The sequence below is a fragment of the Podarcis cretensis genome, assembly GCF_951804945.1.
Source record: "Podarcis cretensis genome assembly, chromosome: 2".
Lineage (NCBI taxonomy): Eukaryota > Metazoa > Chordata > Lepidosauria > Squamata > Lacertidae > Podarcis > Podarcis cretensis.
In genome coordinates, this window is record NC_137171.1 from 77,246,462 (window position 1) to 77,267,087 (window position 20,626).

The 20,626-nt window shown below is 39.7% G+C and overlaps 2 protein-coding genes and 1 long non-coding RNA gene across 7 annotated transcripts in view; 2 read left to right on the forward strand and 1 right to left on the reverse strand.

Moving 5' to 3' along the window:
- The window catches only part of PRKCD (protein kinase C delta), a 54,878-nt gene extending 48,259 nt beyond the window's left edge, over positions 1–6,619 (forward strand). For all 3 annotated transcript variants that reach the window (XM_079967290.1, XM_079967292.1, XM_079967291.1), the window contains exons 13-18: positions 296–387; positions 837–899; positions 3,183–3,321; positions 4,253–4,441; positions 4,897–5,025; positions 5,685–6,619. In XM_079967290.1, coding sequence (XP_079823416.1) covers positions 296–387; positions 837–899; positions 3,183–3,321; positions 4,253–4,441; positions 4,897–5,025; positions 5,685–5,843 — 771 coding nt within the window. In that variant the 3' untranslated portion in view covers positions 5,844–6,619. The remainder of the gene's footprint in view (positions 1–295; positions 388–836; positions 900–3,182; positions 3,322–4,252; positions 4,442–4,896; positions 5,026–5,684) is intronic.
- Positions 1–18,432, forward strand: part of LOC307211099 — a 444,355-nt gene extending 425,923 nt beyond the window's left edge. Inside the window, exon 2 of the long non-coding RNA XR_013836295.1 lies at positions 17,579–18,432. This is a non-coding gene — a long non-coding RNA (uncharacterized lncRNA). The remainder of the gene's footprint in view (positions 1–17,578) is intronic.
- The window catches only part of PFKFB4 (6-phosphofructo-2-kinase/fructose-2,6-biphosphatase 4), a 67,856-nt gene continuing 58,279 nt past the window's right edge, over positions 11,050–20,626 (reverse strand). For 2 of the 3 annotated variants that reach the window (XM_079967316.1, XM_079967314.1), the window contains exon 14: positions 11,050–13,738. In XM_079967316.1, coding sequence (XP_079823442.1) covers positions 13,679–13,738 — 60 coding nt within the window. In that variant the 3' untranslated portion in view covers positions 11,050–13,678. Of the gene's footprint in view, positions 13,739–19,076; positions 19,164–20,626 lie in introns of all 3 variants that reach the window. The other variant, XM_079967315.1, reaches the window with a different exon arrangement.

A 20,626-nucleotide genomic window follows, 5' to 3' on the forward strand; every position in this document is an offset into this window, starting at 1 on the left:
TCTTTACACAGCATAACCTCATTTTTAAAGTGTTGTCATCTGCTGCTGTTTTTACGGCTTTTGTGGAATGGTCTTGTGCTTAATCGTTGTCAGCCTTCATGAGCAATGCACACACATTGGGAGGGTGTCATACAAGTTTTCTACATCAATGAACGTCTGACGCTGCTTGTTAAGATTTCCAGCCAGAGGCTGCCACCAATATATGACTCGACTCACTTGAAGAACAACATGTTCATACTGTGTATATAGTGACATCAGTTCAGCTAATGTTGTGTTCTTTCCTGTTTGTAAACAGGACCATCTGTTTTTCGTTATGGAATTCCTTAATGGCGGAGACCTAATGTTCCATATACAGGACAAAGGCCGCTTTGATCTTTTCAGAGCTACGTAAGTGTTGATAACATAATGTTGTGGCAAGGTTTGTGTGCCCGATTCTAAAACTGCCCTTCTGTTTAAGATGGTATGTGCTTTTAGCTTCTGCACCTATGCAACGTAACAGCAAGAGTTCTACTCATATCACAGATTGTTGCACCTCCACAAGTGCTTAGCTTTACGGCACCGTTGCCTTGCTCAGTTTTGCCAAAACTGTCCCTATTAAAGGGAACAATTAGATATCCAAGAAGTATACTTGTGGAAGGAGCTGACTTAGGAATAGCCTTTTCCAACTTAAGCTGTACCCTAGGGTGTTAGACAAACTCTCCAGCATTTAGTGGCTAGGGGGAAAGTGAGAGGTTTCCGAAAAAGTTACCAAAAGAAAATGAAGTACTACACCATCAGTAGGCCCCTACTTTATTTAAATTAATCCCTCCATTTAAAGTGTTTTTACTGTGTTTCAGGTTTTATGGAGCTGAAATACTGTGTGGCCTACAATTTCTTCATAGCAAAGGCATTATTTATAGGTGAGTGCTGATTGACCTTGGTAAGCCTTGTAAAACATTGCAACAGTTACGTCCTGAATTGGTGGATTCTGTCATTAACCGACAAGCAGAGTGTTTTACAAGGAACTGTTCCCTATTAAAAATCTGATTTTATTCCAAATGTGTTGAAAAGAAGCAATTCAGCAAGCACTTGAGGCCAATATAGAATTGTTTTCTTGTGTTTTTCTCCTTGGCAACAAGAATAAAGAAATGTTATTTACATTAGACAAAAGACCCTTTGTTTCACATTCTTGATTGCCAAGCACTTAGACACAAGACTGAGATATTTTGTCTTCCTTCTAGTGCCAAAGGAGATTGATAGTAATTAATCCAGGGTACAATCCTGGAAAGGGGAGACAGCATCCTCAGTGGGTGGCTGTTCATGAGAGGCAGAGAGAATTCACATCTGTCTATGTTACCGGTGTCTTTTCCCTATCTATAAAATGCAGAAATGTTCTTTGACGACACAGTTCATACGATAACGTTACTTGTAGACAGACTGGTGCCAACAAGTCTCAGGCTTGGCTGACATCTTCAAGTGATGCCTCGTTTTGAAATCTCGGCCATGTTCACCAGATCTGAAGACTGTACTAAGCGGGCTACAGTTTCATAAGCCGCACTATTAGCTTTCATCCAAGAGTCGGTTTGAAAGCTACTCTGCAGCATTTTATATTTAGCAACATTTTCTGAAACTGCAAGTTAGCTATTTGTTAATGTCCTGTTTTACAGAATGAAGTAGTTATGCAAATAATATGAAAGAAGTTTTCTTTTTTTAATCTACAAGTATCAGTCCTGTGAGTGGGAGGGCTGCTAACTTGAACTTAAATAGAGCTGTATTGTCTGCTTCTACAGAAGCTTTGTCTAAATTTTTCATGATGAGAAATGGCAATTGACTGTGCCTTGGCAATGGTTGCTGCTCTTGAGAATTCAGCTGCCAACAAGGAAAGAATTTCTTGATGTCATATGAAACACGGGCTTTCATGATATCATTACTGGCCAGTAACAGCTATTGGCAGCCTTTCGCTTTAGTACAATGCTAAATGCAAACTGCTAGAGATTGGGGCTGTTGCAGAGTTAATTGCTGGATATAAACTTGTACATGAATAAAACAGTATAAAGGCGGGAAGCACATTGTTTTTAGATGTTTTAGGCATATGTACATGCCTGTGTTTGTGTGTGTGTTGCACCAGGCAACATTTTAGAAAAGCTGCTCTATCCTATTTGAGAATGTATTTTCAAGGATAATGCCTGGCACTTTTATTAAAAATAAGTACTTGCTCAATTAATGAGAGCACCTTTTTAACTAATCAGAAAGCTTTTAATTAATCTCAGCAATGAATTGACTGGATGTTGCAGCCATTCTAAAAAGGAAAAGTTATCAAAAGTGGGTAGGGAAATACCGTTTCTTCCACCCTCCTGTACATATTTCAGTACGGAATTATCAAGCTTCATTAAGACGCAGTATTTTAAACTTTTGAAAGTTTTTGTTGATTGCATGCATCCTTAATTCTCTGCTACTGGCTTCTTGGCAGTAAGTTTTTTGGAAGTGTGCTTTAAGTTTATTGGCAACTGGTTCTTATGGCTGCTGTCTAAGACCAGAGTGCAAATGATGAACACATGTCTGTAGGATAGAAACCAGACTATAGCTGGAGCTTTGCTTGTTGACTCTTTTGCAGCATTTACCCCTCCGGTTAAAGCTATAATTAATTGCACAATGCAATGAACTATTCTTAATGTGGCTTGATAATGGATCTGTGTAAATTAAAACAAATGGTTTATGCACCATAGGCAAACAACAAATATGTGACTAAAACTCAATATTTCTGTGTTGGATGCAAATGTGATAAATAACACAACTTATTGAATTATTTAGAAGTGAAGGCCTTTGTTGCCAATGCAAAATTTCATTGTGCCCCAGGGTAGACACATTAAGGATTCTACATAGCGCCTCCACCTCAAAAGCCTCAATTTTCATTTTCTCATGGATTTGTTTTAATTCATGCTTTTGACATGGAGTTAGCATTGGAGCCCTTCTTCTGCCTTAGTTTTCATTAAAAAAAAATTGGGAAAATTGTTTGTTTACTTATCTGCCAACTTCAGTATCTTCTCCACTCTGGCAGACATTCCATTAAGTATTTATTAATGCTGAAAGTATCCTATGAGGTTGAAAGCAAATATCTTTAAGTGGATGAAATTGCTAAGTCATTGGGGTGCTTTTGTCCACTTTGAATGGTTGTGCTGATTAGTTTTATTTTTTTCACACAGAGACCTCAAACTAGACAATGTGATGCTTGATAAAGAAGGTCACATCAAAATTGCTGATTTTGGGATGTGCAAAGAGAATGTGTTTGGTGAGAACAAGGCGACAACTTTCTGCGGTACTCCAGACTACATAGCGCCTGAAGTAAGGAACATACATGTGTAACATACCAGCTCTTGAAATAGCCATTTAGAATTCATTAAGTCCACAATTAACTTGTGTGCATTCAACTTTACACACTTGGCAAATATTATTATTATTAATTTTTTTTAAGGGGGTTGGCATCTGGGGGGAAAGACTGGCTATCTCATCCGCCATTGCACCCAGAATGTTTTGACTATACATGATTTTGGATTTAGGCACATGGAACATAACCCACATGTAAGTTGTGGGCTTACTGAATATTATAATTAATAAATAGTGTTTCATGTTATCTCCTAAGGAAGGGGTTGCTAATCTTTGATCCTCCTGATATTACTGAATTCCTATTATCCCTGACCATTGGCCACACTGGCTGGGGCTGATGGGAGATGGAATCCAACATCTGGAAGTTCACAGATTTCCCACCCCTGCTCTAAATAAAGCCTAGTTAGACATTGCTTAGGGAACCCAGTATGAGAGGGAATGACCATACCCTGGGTAGAAAATTACACCTGAGCCATCTATATGCTGACTTTATTTATTCCTAGGTTCTTCAAGCTCACAGTTTGTACCACAGTTGAAATAGTGGTACGTATTATGGGTTCAGGCCAGAATGTTCAGTACAGGTAAACTTGTTCAACTCAATTGGATGTTACTATTTGCCACAACATGGTGGGCAAAAACATGACAGCCCACATCTCATTCCCTGTCAGAGGTAAACTCAAAAGTAAATAGTTTAACGTTGAGTCCCAATGCAGCCAATGAATCAAAGGTGATTCATGCTGATAAAAGGACTGAGAATGTGATAAAAGGACTGAGAGAGAAAAATTGCTTTAAATTGTGAAAAGCCGAAATCCTGATTTGTACAACTCTTGAGGAGTTAGGAAAGCTTCCCATTGCATTTTACATTGTTGTTTTCTTGTATCGACAACAGATTCTGCAAGGCCTAAAATACACGTTTTCTGTGGACTGGTGGTCGTTTGGAGTCTTGCTGTATGAGATGCTTATTGGACAATCTCCTTTCCATGGTGATGATGAGGATGAGTTATTTGAGTCAATCCGTGTGGACACACCTCACTACCCTCGCTGGATTACCAAGGAATCTAAGGATATACTAGAGAAGGTATACACTTGTTAAGGCTGAATCATTTTTCTGTTTGGGAAGATGGAAAGGGGCCTGGAGAATATCTTAAGCTAGTAATAGATCTTAAGTGCCCTGCATTCCAGGCAAAGATTTTTGTGAAATAATCAGTAATTATATAACCAGCTACAGGACTGGAGGGTCTTGTTGCATTGTCACATGCAGCCTAGTGATAATATGCCCCCTTGTTGCAGATTATGCTGTATACACAACAACTGGGCAGTCATATGGCATACATACCACCCCTTCTCCCCATCCAGTGCAGCTTTTGCAGCTGCCAGCAATAGTGACTAGAACTGGCCACAATGGCTGCCCTAGATCAATTCCATTGAGTCCAGCGTCTTATTTTTCTGAACAGCAGCTAACGTCATACTTTCCATCAGAAATGTGATCTGCAGGCCAAGTAACTGAAGCTGGATGCGCATTATATTTTGTAGTTGTTTGAAAGGGATCCAACAAGACGACTGGGAATAACTGGAAACATCAGAGATCATTCTTTCTTCAAAGCAATTAATTGGACAGCACTTGAGAAGAGGGAAGTGGAACCGCCCTTCAAACCCAAAGTGGTGGGTATCCTTTTGAATCTAGCCAAGTGTAAAACTGTGATGCTTTTATCTGTTGTTTTTTTCCCCAAAAAATTTTTTTATTAAGTTTTCCACAATTATACCACATAACCAAACAGAGAACACAATATTTAAAAATATAACAATAAACAATATTTACTTGTTGCGCCAAGCAGTGGCCCTTCCCCTATGGGTAATGCTGCTCACTGTTATATTTTTAAAAGTGATTTCTTTTCAGTTTTAAGTAAATCAGTGCAGGGTTTTTTTTTAAGGTAAAGGGAAGGATTTGGGCCTGGAAGGTATCTGGAATTGAAGCTGGAACCTTGTGTATGCTGATTTGTGCTCTGCCCTCAATATGTGGTTGATCCGATTTCTTACTGGTAGCAAATTATGGCTAGATGGCAGATATGCATGACTTTCTGGATTCAAGTATTACTAGACATTACAGGTGATTGTTTGATAAAACAATCTCCACCTGATGTGTGATAAATTCCTACTTACTACTTGCTGGAGCAGTGCAGCCAACCAAACTCATGCTGCAGTTGTTTGTCTGAGCTTGTTAAAATGAAATGGGACTCCTACTGAGCAAGGGCAAGATGGATTGAAGTCACTTTGACTAATTTTTTTCTTTCTTTCGGTCCTTTTTCTTCTCTTCTGTACAGAAATCAGCAAGTGACTACAGCAATTTTGACAGAGAATTTTTGAGTGAGAAGCCACGGCTATCATACAGTGACAAAAACTTAATAGACTCTATGGATCAATCCGCATTTGCTGGGTTCTCTTTTACCAACCCTAAATTTGAACGCATTTTAGAGAAATAGTTTATCAGCACAGAGGAACTTTCAGGTACTGCTGTAATGGAAGTTTTCGAGCACTCCGTGTGAAATGTGATCAAAGGATACCGTCGTCTCTTTCCTTTCATTCCGAACAACACTCAATTCTGGCGGTAGCTTCATTGTGCATGGCTGAGTTTAAGTATCCTTGTGAATCATATGTAAATGACTTCCTCTGCAGTAGGGAAAATGTAAATTGTGTACGTGGTTACTTGAATGTAGTTATCCGTTTGGGGGGGAAATTATGTATATGCTGTATATTTTGCTCAAGAGGTGAAAGAGGTTATCGAAGGGTACTACCCTTCAAGTAAAGTGAAATGGCTAGGCAGTTTTTAACGTCCATCAAACTAAATAATTTGAGTTGATTCTGAGCTTCAAATATTGCTATTTTTAATTAATAAAAAGTGGCATCAATTGATTATGGTGCTTCTCAGGCCCTCAATCCAGCAGGTTTACAGCCTTTTAAGTTGTTCTTGCTTTGCTGTTCATGGATGAAGCCCCATCTAAAAGACAGTGAAAGTAGTCTTTTTTTAATTTAAAAACGTGGGCCTTTCCTTATTAGACTACAGCTACCACAGGCCCCCTATCTGCAACTCAGTGAGTGAGGAAGTGAAGTGCTAGAGAACAAAGCTGTGTGTATGTGTGCCATTTAGTCCCCCGCCCCCTTTGAGGATGCTGTCCTGTCCTCAGTGTTGGAAGACAGATAGAACTCTCAACTTAGTTGTGTAAGTGGGGGAGGAGGTGCCATCTTGTCATTTATTTTTCCAGGTATCAATCTGTATTGGGCACACGTGAGGTAGAATGCAGCTGGGCATGCATGAGACCGGGCAACACACCTTTAAGGAAGGATGGTGGGCAGGTCTCATTTCAAAGAACCTGCCGTTAAAGACCTGTGTGGTTTGGGTCTAACTTTGGTCTTGTTGCCAGCCAATATAGGTCTAGTCAAGCCTCAGCACGCTTGAGAAGATGGAGGCTAGTTCCCGTAGGAGTATTTAAATACACAGTATGTGATAACTAATCATTGCTACCTTGTATCTTGATCCAGATAACAGATTTTTAGGCTAGGCAGAAACACCCTACAACATGTACAGCATGTTGAAACTGTGGAGTGGGTGGGATGTGGGGTAACAGGGAAGGAATGCTGTCAAACCGATGTATTGATTATGGATTGTTGAAAAACTTAGAAGGCTAAATAAAAATACATCTATTATCTGAAACGCTACCCTTCCTATTTTACCCTCTGAAAGCTAATGACCTGGACACTAACCCACAAAGCAGGCTCTTTTAAGCACGAGCCACCACTGACTTGGTAGCTAGGGCCCCTCCAGGCTAGCAAGAATATCCTCCAAGTATTCCTACTTCCCCCACTCCACCACCATAAATATTGCCTTCCCTGCAATGGCTTCCCCTGAGGCCTAAAATGGATACCCCTTGGAATTAATCCTCAGGGTGTCGATGCCAGAGCAACACTCTCTTTTTAGCTCTAATGCCAACAGTGTTCTGGCATTGGTTCAGCCCTAGGCTTTGGAGGCACCAACATTAGAGCTCTGGTATCCATTAGAAAGGCTATGGTCCCCTGGGGTGCTCTCTCAGGGACACATGACAGCATTTTTAAACATTCATGATTCGTTTTAAGATACACAGAATCTTTAGCTTTAATATTTTTGCTTCTTGAAAGTTGGGTTATGCTTCAAGGCAGAAGCGCACCACTTGCAACTTGAAATATCCCTACTGTGGAAACTCTTTGTTTTGATAGCTACAAATCTAGCCTTACTCTTGTTGAAAGTCACATGATTTGTTAAGTCCAGCTTGCTGCAAGACGTATCTTTCCCATGTGCCAGGTTTCATAGGTTACTAAAAATATTTATTCTCTAGGCATCAACAGCAGACACTTTGGCTAAAGAGTCAGGCAGTACAATACTTCCTAGGAGTTTGTTTTTATAGGCAAAAGCACAAGTTTCCACAGCTACAAATACCACTATGTATTTGTAAACTACTTTTTTAACACCGAGGTAATACTAAATTAAATATAGGTTTGTCATGGTAGTCTACACGAGATTTGCCAGCTAGGACTCTGGGTGATTATCCAGATATTTCATGAAATTAAGAAGTTTAAAAATGACTCTGTGCCCAACACTGGCCTGATATAAACTGAATTCTCCTCAGGCAACTTCCTTCGTAAGAGCAATTCCTAAATCTTCCATAAATTCAGAATGTACCTGTGGACATATTAGGCCACTTCCTAGAGCTACAAGTAAAAGTAAAACTGTATTAACTAAGGTATTTCCTATGGAATGTAGGTTTTATTATTTATTCCATAATTGATTTCCCTCCATCTGATTAACACTGACTAACATTACAGAAGCATTACAGAAAATTGCCAACTGCCTTCTGTAACATCTAAACTATTTCTTTATTTATACTGCCATCAGAAATCAGGAATCTTTTTCAGCTCAAGGGCCACACACCCTTCTTGGGGGTGCATGCGAGTGTTGGAAGGGGCAGAGAGGCAACTCAATTTAACTTTTGTATATCAGGCTAGTTTCTACACACACTTTCTATTCTTCATGCAGACAATCAAGAGGCATTAGGCTACAAGAACACAGTCTAATCAGACAAAAACACAGCATGTGCAAAGAAGGGCCAGTAAGAGGTCTGGACTAGAAATTCCAGGGATAGTTTTGCCTCCCACCCAGGCCTAACTTTCCCCATTCCTGCACTACTTTGTCAGCTTATTTCCAAACATCATAGGATGGTAAAGGAAACTGAAAATTCCTTGATCAGCTGAGAAAAGAAATACAACAATATTATGAATTACAAGACAGCAGCTGGTGATGTCTGCAAAACTACCTGGTTAAACAAGACAACTTGACACATCAACATTATTTGAAACTGAAAGCTGGCCACACAGGAGAATGGGAAGTGGGAACATGAGAGCCAACCCTTTACTGGGTCTTGGGCACATAGTGTAATCCAGCTACTGACATACCTTAATTACATTATATTAGTTTACATTTTTAAAATGAATGATTTGTGCCACGTTACCAAAGCATGGCTTGCACTTGCCAACTCAGTGTCCCATTACTCATCATCAACATCAGGTACACAAACAAACATTGAAGAATTTGTAGTGTTAAATGCCTGGTAACTTTCAGGGGAAATAAAACACTTTTAGACAGATCTTTCCTAGCCACCAGTCTGTGGTTAATGCAGACTACACAAGATAGAGTGAGCAGGGCAGAATTGATCCCAGGATCATCCCATTGGTCCTAGGAGGAAAAGTACTGACTAGCAGGAAGGGTCATTTTCTATCTGTTGTTTTGTTAAGAACAAAACAATCCTTCAAAAATAAGTTTGGAATAGGGTGAAAAAAGGATCTATCACACCATTTTCCAAGCTTTTAGATTTTGTCAATAACAAAGACTCAGACTAAGATAAAATAGGAGAGCTTTAAATACTGAGCAGGGTGGAGTTCAGTCTGCTTTAAGCATTTAAAGCCTCCAACTTGTGTGGAACAATTAACAGATTACTCCCTAACAGCAATTATCTCCATCCTAAACAAAAATGAAAATAATCCATCATCTCAGCATCTTATAAACCCTGACTTTGTGGAACCAGCTGGCTAAAATCTGTTAAGCGGTTATTCTCTGTGGAGTGAAATCTCTCAACAATTCGGTTTAAAAGGAATGATGCAAACACAGAGGAAGATGGAAAAGAAGGGATGGCCGAGGAAAGAGTGATGAGTGATGGCAGCTGGGAAAGTGATGAGAGTTATAGATTTGCTACATAGCAGGGGGACCTAACTGCTGTTGTCAGCTCTAATTATTATTGGGCTCTACCCTAGTCACAGGCATTTTTAAAAAGCATACATTTAAGACAATGTATTCTGGCCAAAGACTGCTACAACGAATTAAGAAAAGAGAGGGATGCGTGTTCATAGAATTATCATACAGCAGTCATGAAGACAAGAGAGTTTGTGATTGTCCTAATGCTTTCCTTTTGTCCCAGCAGCTACGAACCATGTGGGTTCTATGCCCTATAAAATGGACATGCCAGGATACAATGCTACACTTGCACCACTACATTAAATAAATAGCACTCTTTGATGTAAAAAATTGTAGAAAGATAGCTAGAAATAAGGTTCTGATTCTCTTTGATCCAAATTAATCCAGCATTTTCAGGAAACAACCCGAAACAATGACAGTGCTATTTAAACACTGGCAATGGCAGCCTAAAAGAAGAGTCGTTTTATGAGTAATGGCAGGAGGTAAATAAATTATGGTTGAAGGAGGAGTAGGTGTTTAAAAGAAGCAGTCACCTGTTTCTGCTAGTCTCAAAGTGCCAGCAACACTTCAAAAAACATATGTAAATACAGCAGTGCTGCTTAAAACCAAACATTGACAGTTCATCTAGCACTAACTCCAGGAAACCTCACAGTTCCTGGCCTGTTGTTGTAGAATATAAAAACCTGGAAATGACTCAATATTCATCAATAGCACTTGAAATATATGCTTGACCCAATCTGACAGATTTCAGTTTGAACATCGTTGCACTTGAGCTGGCCATGTTTGCACATACCTTAAGTGTCAAAAAAAAAAAAAAAAATCCAGGAGAGAGAAAAGTCAATTAGCATCCCTCACAATTTAAAACAATATTTATTAGCTTGGATAAATCTCATGTAAGATTAAATTGAAGGCCAAATATATCCTTAGAACTAGGTGAGTTAACAGTCACATCCCAATTAGTCTCATTCAAAATCATTTGGGTCGACTATACACGTTATGACAAAAGGAAATAATTTTCATAACTTTTTCCATTTCTTGTACCTACTGAGAGGAATTTCACATAAGCAAAGCCACCAGCTATCATTCAAGTGTACACTTAAAAGGAAACGGCTAGTAATGGCAACTCTCTGATAAATGTACCTGTCAGATCCATATTTTTAGAAACACTCTTCACACTTTCAAAAGTAGAGGATGAAGCAGTCCTGTGGATCAACACATACAAGAGGTCTTCTGGATTAGTTGATGAAGCTGGTGGCACACCAACCATCTAACATATCAGTTTTAAACTCATTTACTTTGAAGCAAGCAAACTCATTTCAAAGGGGCTCATTTCCAAATTGTGGAATTAGGATCACATCTTAAGTTAAATTAGAATCCAGAGCTTCCAAGTATTTTCATTTTCAAGTATCAACATACATTTATAATTTATTCTTGCACACAACGATTTTTTCAGTTATACAATCTTGTAAATAGAAACTACTGTTATCACAGTATATTTAGATGTAGCCTATAAAAATATCTACTATACATAAAATATTTAGCCACAGTTTTACAGCACGTTGAGAAATATGAAGGGGGAGGGGGAGGGGGAGAGAAAGCAAATACTTCTGGTTAAGAAAAGGCTAGAAGAAAATGCTACACCCGCCAATGAAGGCTAACTTGCAGGCTTAGCTAACTCAGAGGAGAATATTTTCTTACAGGAATCACATTTACCACTTAAAATTCAAAGTTATACCTGCACAATTTTCTGCTCATGAGTCCTCAACTTTACAGGGATGAACTCAAGCCCACTAAGTAGCCAATAATAATAATAATTACTTGTGGCTCACATCTAGAGAAGTTAGGGCTAGGCTGTTGACACGATTCATCTGTGATTTAAGCCATTACCCAAAATCCCCTTCTCCAGCTGACACTGTACTGTGGGCCAACAGCAGAACGCTCCCTTTTCATCTACTCCAGTAAGTAGTGATCTACCTGAATAAATACATTATGATGTCAAGGCATATTATCTTAAAGGATGGAGTACAGCTAAAGCGCTTTTGAAGTGTTTGATAGTTTAACATAGTCCTTTTTATGTTTCTGAAATAAGGTTGGCTTTATGGCTTATCTCCAGAACGCTGAATATATTGCTAAGCTACCTTATTAAAGAAATGAAGAACACGGCAGTATGTTATATTATAGCACCCAGCCACATAAACGAGTCCCCACTTGGCAAAGCTTACATAGTCCATTGCAGAGAACTCTTAACATTAACAGCATGGCAAGGTTCGATGAGGTACCAGCACAGACAGCAAGGCAAAAAAGCATTCAAATCACACGGGACAAAGCTTTCTTCGGTTCAAGAACAAACAGGCACCTAATCTGCTGCTTGCTGATTTGTATCCCATGGACAGATTATTTACACTACACGTTGGCTTAGTACAACAAACACAACTGGCCTAACATGCATGAAGTTTTATCACTAACAGGAATTTCTTTCACATGCCTCCCATTCATTGCAACAGGATATATCTGGAGCGTATCCCTGTTGGGTTGTGACCCTAAAGCAGGACTGATCCAATTTCACAATTTCACTTACAGCATAGTATCCCTCTTTGCATATAAATACTTGAAAATCCTAGAGGGCCCCGTTCTTCACTAGGCTCTTGAGCTCCACTCAAGGAATGCACCAAGGCAAAGATGTGGCTGCTTAAGGTTCATGGAAAGAAAGAATCCTGAGTCCTCTTTTTTGGGGGGACGGAAGATTGTTTCCATTTATGAATGTGCAAATCCTGTTCTCATCAATAAAGTAGAAGATATGCAATAAAGGATCGCTTTCATCTTACCCATCCAATGCATTTTAACTTAAATATCACCAATACATAATAAAAACAAAAACCCAAAACAGGTAATACTTCATCTGTGACTTTGGCTCAAGAAGATGGGTAAGAACAAGCTTGCATTAATGCCAATAACTCAGGAGCGCTTCATAATAATTTGGTCTCTCTAGTAATTTGTCTTATACCTTCCCTGCACTCTTATTGCCATTCACCTCTGGTAACCACCATGCACCATGCTAATTGTTTTATTGTTATTATTATTATCTGCTCCACTTGGAGCAATGTTTACATTAGTGTCAATTAAAAATCCTCCCTTTTCATAGGCTTCTCTGCTTGGGGTTTGAGGGGGTGTAAAAAGGGGGGAGGACCAGGTAAAACAGTTAAGTAAAATATGCGGTTTTTAATAAGCAGACAAAATAGGTTTGCCATATGCATGATGTGGAAAGGAAACTATTCACACACTATTCAAATAATAATAATAACCCAGGAGTTCTGGAACATTTCAACAAGATAGATGGAATGCATCTGGGAAAATATTACCTATTCTGGCTTTCCATTAAATGATGTGAAGCATCAAGTGCAGCCTTTAGTTAAATTACCTAGAAATTAGTGCAGCTACCAAAAAAAAGAAAGAAAATCAAATGTTTCACTGCAAAGCAATGACTTGAAGTGGGCAACACTGCTTGTTGCTAAAATTGATATATTAACTGGATTAATATATCTCACAAGGAGACTGGTGGTACCTTTTGTTGTATACTAAAATAAATAGTTGGGAGAATCCTCAGTTGAAGAAACACCTGTTCTATGTTCAGTAAAGATTTTATATATAATATAGGAATAAAACAGGAAATCACAGCAAGAAAGGCTTAGGAAAGTATTGCAGAAGAAAGTTAAGATACAGCATTAAGAGAAACACCAGCATTTCACACTTTTAACATTCACAGTCGAAGAACAACAGGATAAAGACAACATATATTAATTTAAAAGCAATTTCATTCTCTGTTCCACAAATACTTGGTCCATTTCAACCTTTAATGCCAACTTTGCCTTGTGCCAGACCCAGGCAGTTGAAACGCCGTCTTCGAGAAGAGGAGGAGTGCATGCATTTCTGTGTTGCTTGGTTTCCTTGAAGGCTGCCTTCATTCTCAGGTCCCTGAGTGGTTTCCTTAGCACTGCTTCAGCAGTTTGGGACGGTGCTGGCAAGGGGAGGTCAAAGGTGCTACAAATGATTAGGTACAGTCCTCAAAGCTTCTTCTCGAGAGCGGCTAACGCATACATTCTGAAAAGAGAAAAGACAGCAATTATATACTTCACTCAAACACAATGCTTGCCCTTTGGCCAATTCCTGAACACTTCTCACTACCTATAGGCTTTCCTTTGCTAGTTCATGGAAATATGGTGAAATTAAGGCTGTAATCCTATGCACATTTACTTTAGCATAAGACCCACCAACATCAGTGAAGCCTCACTTCCCAGAAAATATGCATAGAGTTGGGTTGGATAAAATCACAATATTTTGTCTTATCTGGTTCCTCTATGTATTCAAGCATTGTAACAAGTTCCATCATTCCGGAATACATTTCTCAATATGCATCAGTCTTCAGTTCCATTGTTCTGAACACCAGCTTATCAGAAACTCAAAGAGATCCCAATGTGGGTTTAGTTGCACTTTGAATGCTTGGTCTTAGAGCTCTGGGCCCCTCATGTAGCCCTAGGTATAAGTCTGTTTTTTTCCAGTGTTCACTGGGAACTACCAACATAAGCACATGCTGCTAGCTGATTGGACAACCCAAATGAAGTGTTTTCATTATCACAGTCAATGCGATGACACTTGCACAAGTCCAGGAGGGAAAGATCCTTGAGAGTCACAAGTTTGAACCCAGCTACAATGCCTATACACAACTCTTCCTTCCCTTTAAACCAATAACTTTATTAGGCAACAAGCTATGTAATACTACCACCTCTCATCACAGATAAGATATGTCATGACACATTGAACACTCAACATACTAGTCTTCGGGCATTCCAGTGACATGTGAAAACAACAAGCAAGCAGAGGCAAATTGCTAAGCTCCGGCTCCATCACCCTCCATAAGTTGGGATGTTAAACATCTGAAGCAGACAACCTCCTACAGTCATGGAGGCTTCCAGCGTGATTAAGGACCCAGGAAGATAAAGGTTTGAAATTGCTTAAGGAAGCCTCCACAGATACAAGAGGTTGTACATGTTAGATCAGTTTTCTCAACCTTAGGTTTCCAGATGTTGGACTACAACTCCCATCATCCTTAGCTAGCAGGACCAGTGGTCAGGGATGATGGGAGTTGTAGCCCAGCAACATCTTGGTGACTCAAGTATTGAGGAAAACAGTGGGTGAAGCTTAGTGCACTTCTCCCCTCTTGCAAGTTGTTTTTACACACAAGTAGAATGTCTGAACAACCAGAAATTACCCTTCAGGGACTCAAAGGCTGCCAATTGCAAGGTCAAGTTAAACCGCCCTACATAGTTTTTGCTCAGGCCAAAAAAAGCAATTTATATATAGGCTTTGTGTTACCAGATCAGGGCTATTGGACAAGGTAGATCCCATGCATTGTATGCAGAAGATCCCAAGTTCAATCCCTGAGATCTCAGCTAATGGGCAATACAAAATACCTCTGACTGTGACCTTAGAAAGCTACTGCAATACTGGGCTTACATGGACCAAGAGCCTGATCTAATATGCAGCAGCTTCCAACATTCCTTACACATTTTCAAACTCCTATTGGAGTTTTCAAAGTTTGTCCTGTCCAACTGCATCCGATACTCAACTCTTCCGCACAATATGAACATTTTGTCCTGTCAATGAGCCAGACAGACATGTACCCAAGGAGCTCTAATGAGTGCCCCAATGATCTTTACCTACCATCAAGCACACCATCATTTTATTCTAAAAACCTGAACCAACTTTTCTCCACCATCAGAAGTGGTACATCTCCCCAAAAGCGAGATTTCCAGGTAACAGATTTGGGAGCAGTGAACTCATCTCTTTGCAGGAGAAATGAGTCATCCTACTCGTCAATGGAAGTATGAAACACAAATGTGTAAGGCACCCTAATGATTATACCTGCTCCAGTGTAGGTTTGCATGGTTCATGGCAACTTTTAAGAAAATTGCTGCTAATACGTTTTCTATTTATCTACACATCAACTTCTACAAACTGACTACCTGGTGCAGAAGAGAGATCAAAGAAGTAAGAAGATGACATTCATATGACACCTGTGTTTTCAGCAAGGCCTGCTAGCCACTAGCAGTATAACAGTTGTTGTTATTCTCCTCCTCGGAGACTACAAAAAAAATGAGCAGTTATTCTACCCTTAAGTGAAATATATAGGTTTCAGTTAACAAGAATGAACTAAATCTCTTAGAATGAAGACATTGGTAGTATCCGTACTCTTCAAACACAAAATGTGAGGTGAGAACACACATTCTTATCAAAAGGGCTCTTGATTTAAGCTGCTAGGGTTTCATACTACATAGCCTGATCTTCCAGATCCTCTCTTCCCTGTATTACCTTGACCAGGCATAGGCAAACTCGGCCCTCCAGATGATTTGGTACTACAACTCCCATGATCATAACATCTTTCCACCCACTTGCTGGTGCCATTAAGTTAAAGAAAACAAAATGGAGAGAGTGATAACACCCACTTAGGCAGGCCAAAGTTCAGTGTCTCCCATCTTCTAGGGTCAGGTATCCCCAAACTCGGCCCTCCAGCTGTTTTGGAACTACAACTCCCATCATCCCAGTGGTCAGGGATGATGGGAATTGTAGTCCCAAAACATCTGAAGAGCCGAGTTTGCCTATGCCTGACCTTGACTATTATCCAGGAAAGACATGAGATCCCTAATCAAAGCACTGTAGGGTGTTACAGTTCTTGCATCTGGCCTTTGAAATTGACATCAGTTAAACATCTTAATGGAATCCAAGATATACATAGATACAGAAATCTGAACCAGTCCAGAAGAACAAAAAATCCAGTATTTAGGATCTTTTCTTTCCGTTCTCAAATGCAAGACGTGCTAGAGATTCACAAGGATATGAGCTCCTTTCCCTTACTTTGCCACGAGATATCACCATAATTGTGATATCGATCTTACAAAACTAAAACTCCTGGATTTAAGCCAGGGGGGTTAACCTTTTCCAGCCAAGGGCTGCACTGACCCATGCCCAACGCTGTGAGAAGCATGGCAAAGTGGGCTAAGGCCAAAGAAGGAAATTAATCCCTTTTATTATCTTTCCATCTAAAATCAACCCATTTCTTTCCTTCCCCAATTCATTCTATTTGTATTTTCTTTTATATACTTTTAGCTGATTGTTTTCCCTCAAAGTCCCACTTCCCCCACTCAAAATTCCCACAAATTCATTTTATTTATTCCCTGTGATGCTGATGCCATTGGTTTTCTTTGTTCTGTTGAAGCAGGGAGGGGAGAGAAATTGCCAAAAACGTTTCAAATAAGAAGCCATCAAACCTCTTAGCTGATGGGTTGGCCACTCCTGATCTAAGCAATGGAACCATCAGCACCACCGAAGCTGATTCTCCAGCCCCAACCCCCAACATGAAGTTAGTCTAGTGAAAATCGGTTGAACAAAGCAAGTGCCTCTGCTGGGGGAGAGGCTGTTCCTGGGAACATCTCTGGCCCCTATAATAGTTTTGTTTATATGTGGCAATGCAGGATTCAAGTGACAACCTTTTTCTAATCTACCAAACTTGTTTACAAGATGCTTAGAATTTAGAGTATGTAAGTTAGCAGCAGCTACACTGGTTTAGTTTGGTTTTGTGAATCACCCTGGGAATTATTTGGCGGGCAGGAAGTATGAAATGATTTACAGTGGTACCTCGGATTACATACGCTTCGGGTTACATACGCTTCAGGTTACAGACTCCGCTAACACAGAAACAGTACCTCGGGTTAAGAACTTTACCTCAGGATGAGAACAGAAATCATGCTCCAGCGGTGCGGCGGCAGCGGGAGGCCCCATTAGCTAAAGTGGTGCTTCAGGTTAAGAACAGTTTCAGGTTAAGAACAGAACTCTGGAACAAATTAAGTACTTAACCCAAGGTACCACTGTATTTATTTTTTTAAGTATTGCAGTTTACTGGCCCACCTCGACATATGGGAAAGCTCCACCTTTTTCTTTTTGGAATTTTAGAGCATCATCTTGAGGCACAAATGCTATTGTGTGCACTAGAATGTTTCTTCTCAGAACACCCTCCCCCCCCCCCCCCGCTGCTTTCAAATCTCCGAGGAGGTAGATTTATGTCAGGGGTTGGGAACCTTACGCCTGAGGGCTTCTCTGTCTGGGTCTCAGGACTCTCCTCAGGCTCCTCCTCTTCCTCCTCAGCAACATACCCTCTCTCCCCAGGCCACACCCCTGCCCAACTTTGCACCATCTACAGCAGCGGGGAAAGGAGTAGTTGTGTATTATTCCTTTCCACAAGTGCCATTTCTTTACTCCATATTGACAGTGGTTCTATCCAGAAGTGTTCCAAATGCATGTTTACCCTGGTATTAGTAATGTCCAGTAACTTCACGGGAGTAAGCAATAGCAGTTTGCCTCCGTTTGCCAAACCATAGAAGAAATATATTTCTATGTTTCTACTTTATAAAGAAAACAAATAAAGACATTACGACTACGAGTCCTCATCATATAAATTGTAAATTAGGGCTTCTACCCAATTAAAAATACCTTAGTTGACTGATTGAATCTATTGATTAGCGGACTAAAATTCATGCCATTCCCAGAAATTGCATCTGAACAGAATAAAAGAGTCCTGAAGCAAGAAACATATTTCTTTTGTTCTTATATAACGTTTAGTTTTGTTATAGCAGGCAACATCTTAGAAGAGGTATTCCTTCTCGTGTGAACGAAAAGAGAAAGGCCTCTTTTAAATGGGTGTTTAAAACAGTCTTAACACCACCTGTAGGTTTTTTTTTAAACTAACAATATTTTAAAAATAGCTTCTAAAAATTAGCTGTCAAAGTAATTAGAAGAACAAATTAAACTTTAAATAATCAATTAATCCCATAATAGATTAAATTTTGCAGACCTTTTTTTGAAATCACAGAAATACATCTTCCACAAAGTCAGGGGCAAGAACACTATTTCCCACAAGCTACTATTAAACAGCCATAGAATTCTATGGTTCTATGAATTAGCAGACTATCTACATTGCCGATACTATTCACTAGCTGCGAAACTAACTGTAGAAAGACTATTAATTATGCTCCTCTATGTAAAACAATCCAATCACTCAAGAGAAAATAAAAATACTCATTAATAGACAACTGCCCCATATTATCTCCCAACAGGGTTTGAGTGTTTGATCAAGCTGTAATGGAGATAAAACATCAGGTTTAAAATTAGCAATCACCAATTGATCAAGTGTTATATCAGAGAAGCCAGTAATCAGATGGCTCAGCCAATTAGTTCCAATCCAGGGGGTAGGGGACAATAAGATTTGATTGTTTGATTTCTAAAAGCCACGAGCTACACAAAAACTGGTATTATCTGTGGATGATTCCAAAGTGATTGGAACAATTTAAATAATTTTAATATAATATGATAAAAAGAAGCACCACACATTTCATAGCTGATCAGGACACGGGCTTCACTGGTGAGCAGGGACAGTTACAAGGGCTTCCTCGGGAGGTCTTGAAATGTCTACATTCTGTGTAATAATAAAAATACAGAGGAAAATGTTTATCATGCAACATGGCCGGTCAGCTTTCTTCACAAGTAAACAGCCGAGCTTGTTAAATTAACAAATATAGTCACTTATCTAGAGCAATAAAGCTTTTTTTAAAACAGAGACAGCGGAATTGCCTTCTTTATAGACTGCATTTAATAATTCTGTGGACCACAGGCTAAGTGCTGGCAGCTCTCCTCAAAACACGCACAAAGAAACTGCTTATGTTTAGAGTATCTCAACTACATAACTATATTTAAAAGCTTGTGATTCATTACATTATGCATAGCACATTCATACTGCAAAAAGCAAGTCTTATCAGCCAGATACCATTAAATAAAAGTGCACAATTGGGAGGGGGTTGGGTGCCAGGAGAAGGGCCATAGCTCAGTGGTAGAGCATCTCTTGACATCTGCAAGCAGAGCTGGAGAAAAAGCTCCTATCTGAAAACATGGAGTCACTCACTGAATACAGACAATACTGAACTAGATGGGCCAATGGCCGAGTCAGTATAACACAGCTTCCTACATTCCTATGTGCCCTGGTCATAGGTTCTACTGGAATCATTTTAGTCATATTTATTGTGACATTAGCCCCTGTATAGTACTGTATTTTTCCATGTATAATACTAGGGTTTTTCCCTAAAAAATGTCAAAAATTAGGGGACGTCTTATCCACGGATCCCTCTCCCCTCATGTTCTTAAACCTGAGTCCCCAAAAATAGGGGGTGTTTTATACATGGGGTGTCTTATAGACTGAAAAATATGGTAGTTCCTACTGTCTAGGATAGCATACATTTCCATGTCTTTCAGTCATGAAGGTATAACTACAGCCCTCAAATTATATAGAGAACTTACCAATAACTGAGTATCTGGCACAAAATTAGCTCAAATCCTGCAACCATTAAGAGACTGCTCTCTTCTTTAAGTTACTCAGAATAAGTACATGAGGTTTTTTTTTTAAACTCAGCCAGATTATTATAATGCTTCTGCTCATTGTGAGGAAGGACAAGATTGGACAACTTCACAGAGGAGAGGACTATTGATGGTGGCTAGCCATTATGGCTATTCTCTGCCTCCAAAACTGGAAGCAGCAAAGCTTCTGAATGACAGTTGTTGGAAAGCACGGGAGGAGAGAGTGATCGAATCCTGCTTGCTGGTCTCCCGCAGGTCAGCCACTGTGAGAACAGGATACTAGACGAGATGAGCCATTGTCCTGATCCAGAACGCTCTTCTGATGTTCTTATAAGAAGCTCTAATGGGCCTTAGAGCCTCGCCTCCTCTTCCGCCCCCTCAGCCCTGGAAACCATTTCCTTTTATTGGCCCCTTTCAGGTTTCTGAAATGTCACAAGTTGTGCCTTCACGTTCTGAAGTTTATCAGCACAGCAGGAACAGCTAAAGACAGCTGAAGACAGAACTCTAAAGTCAATTCACTGCTGAAGCATC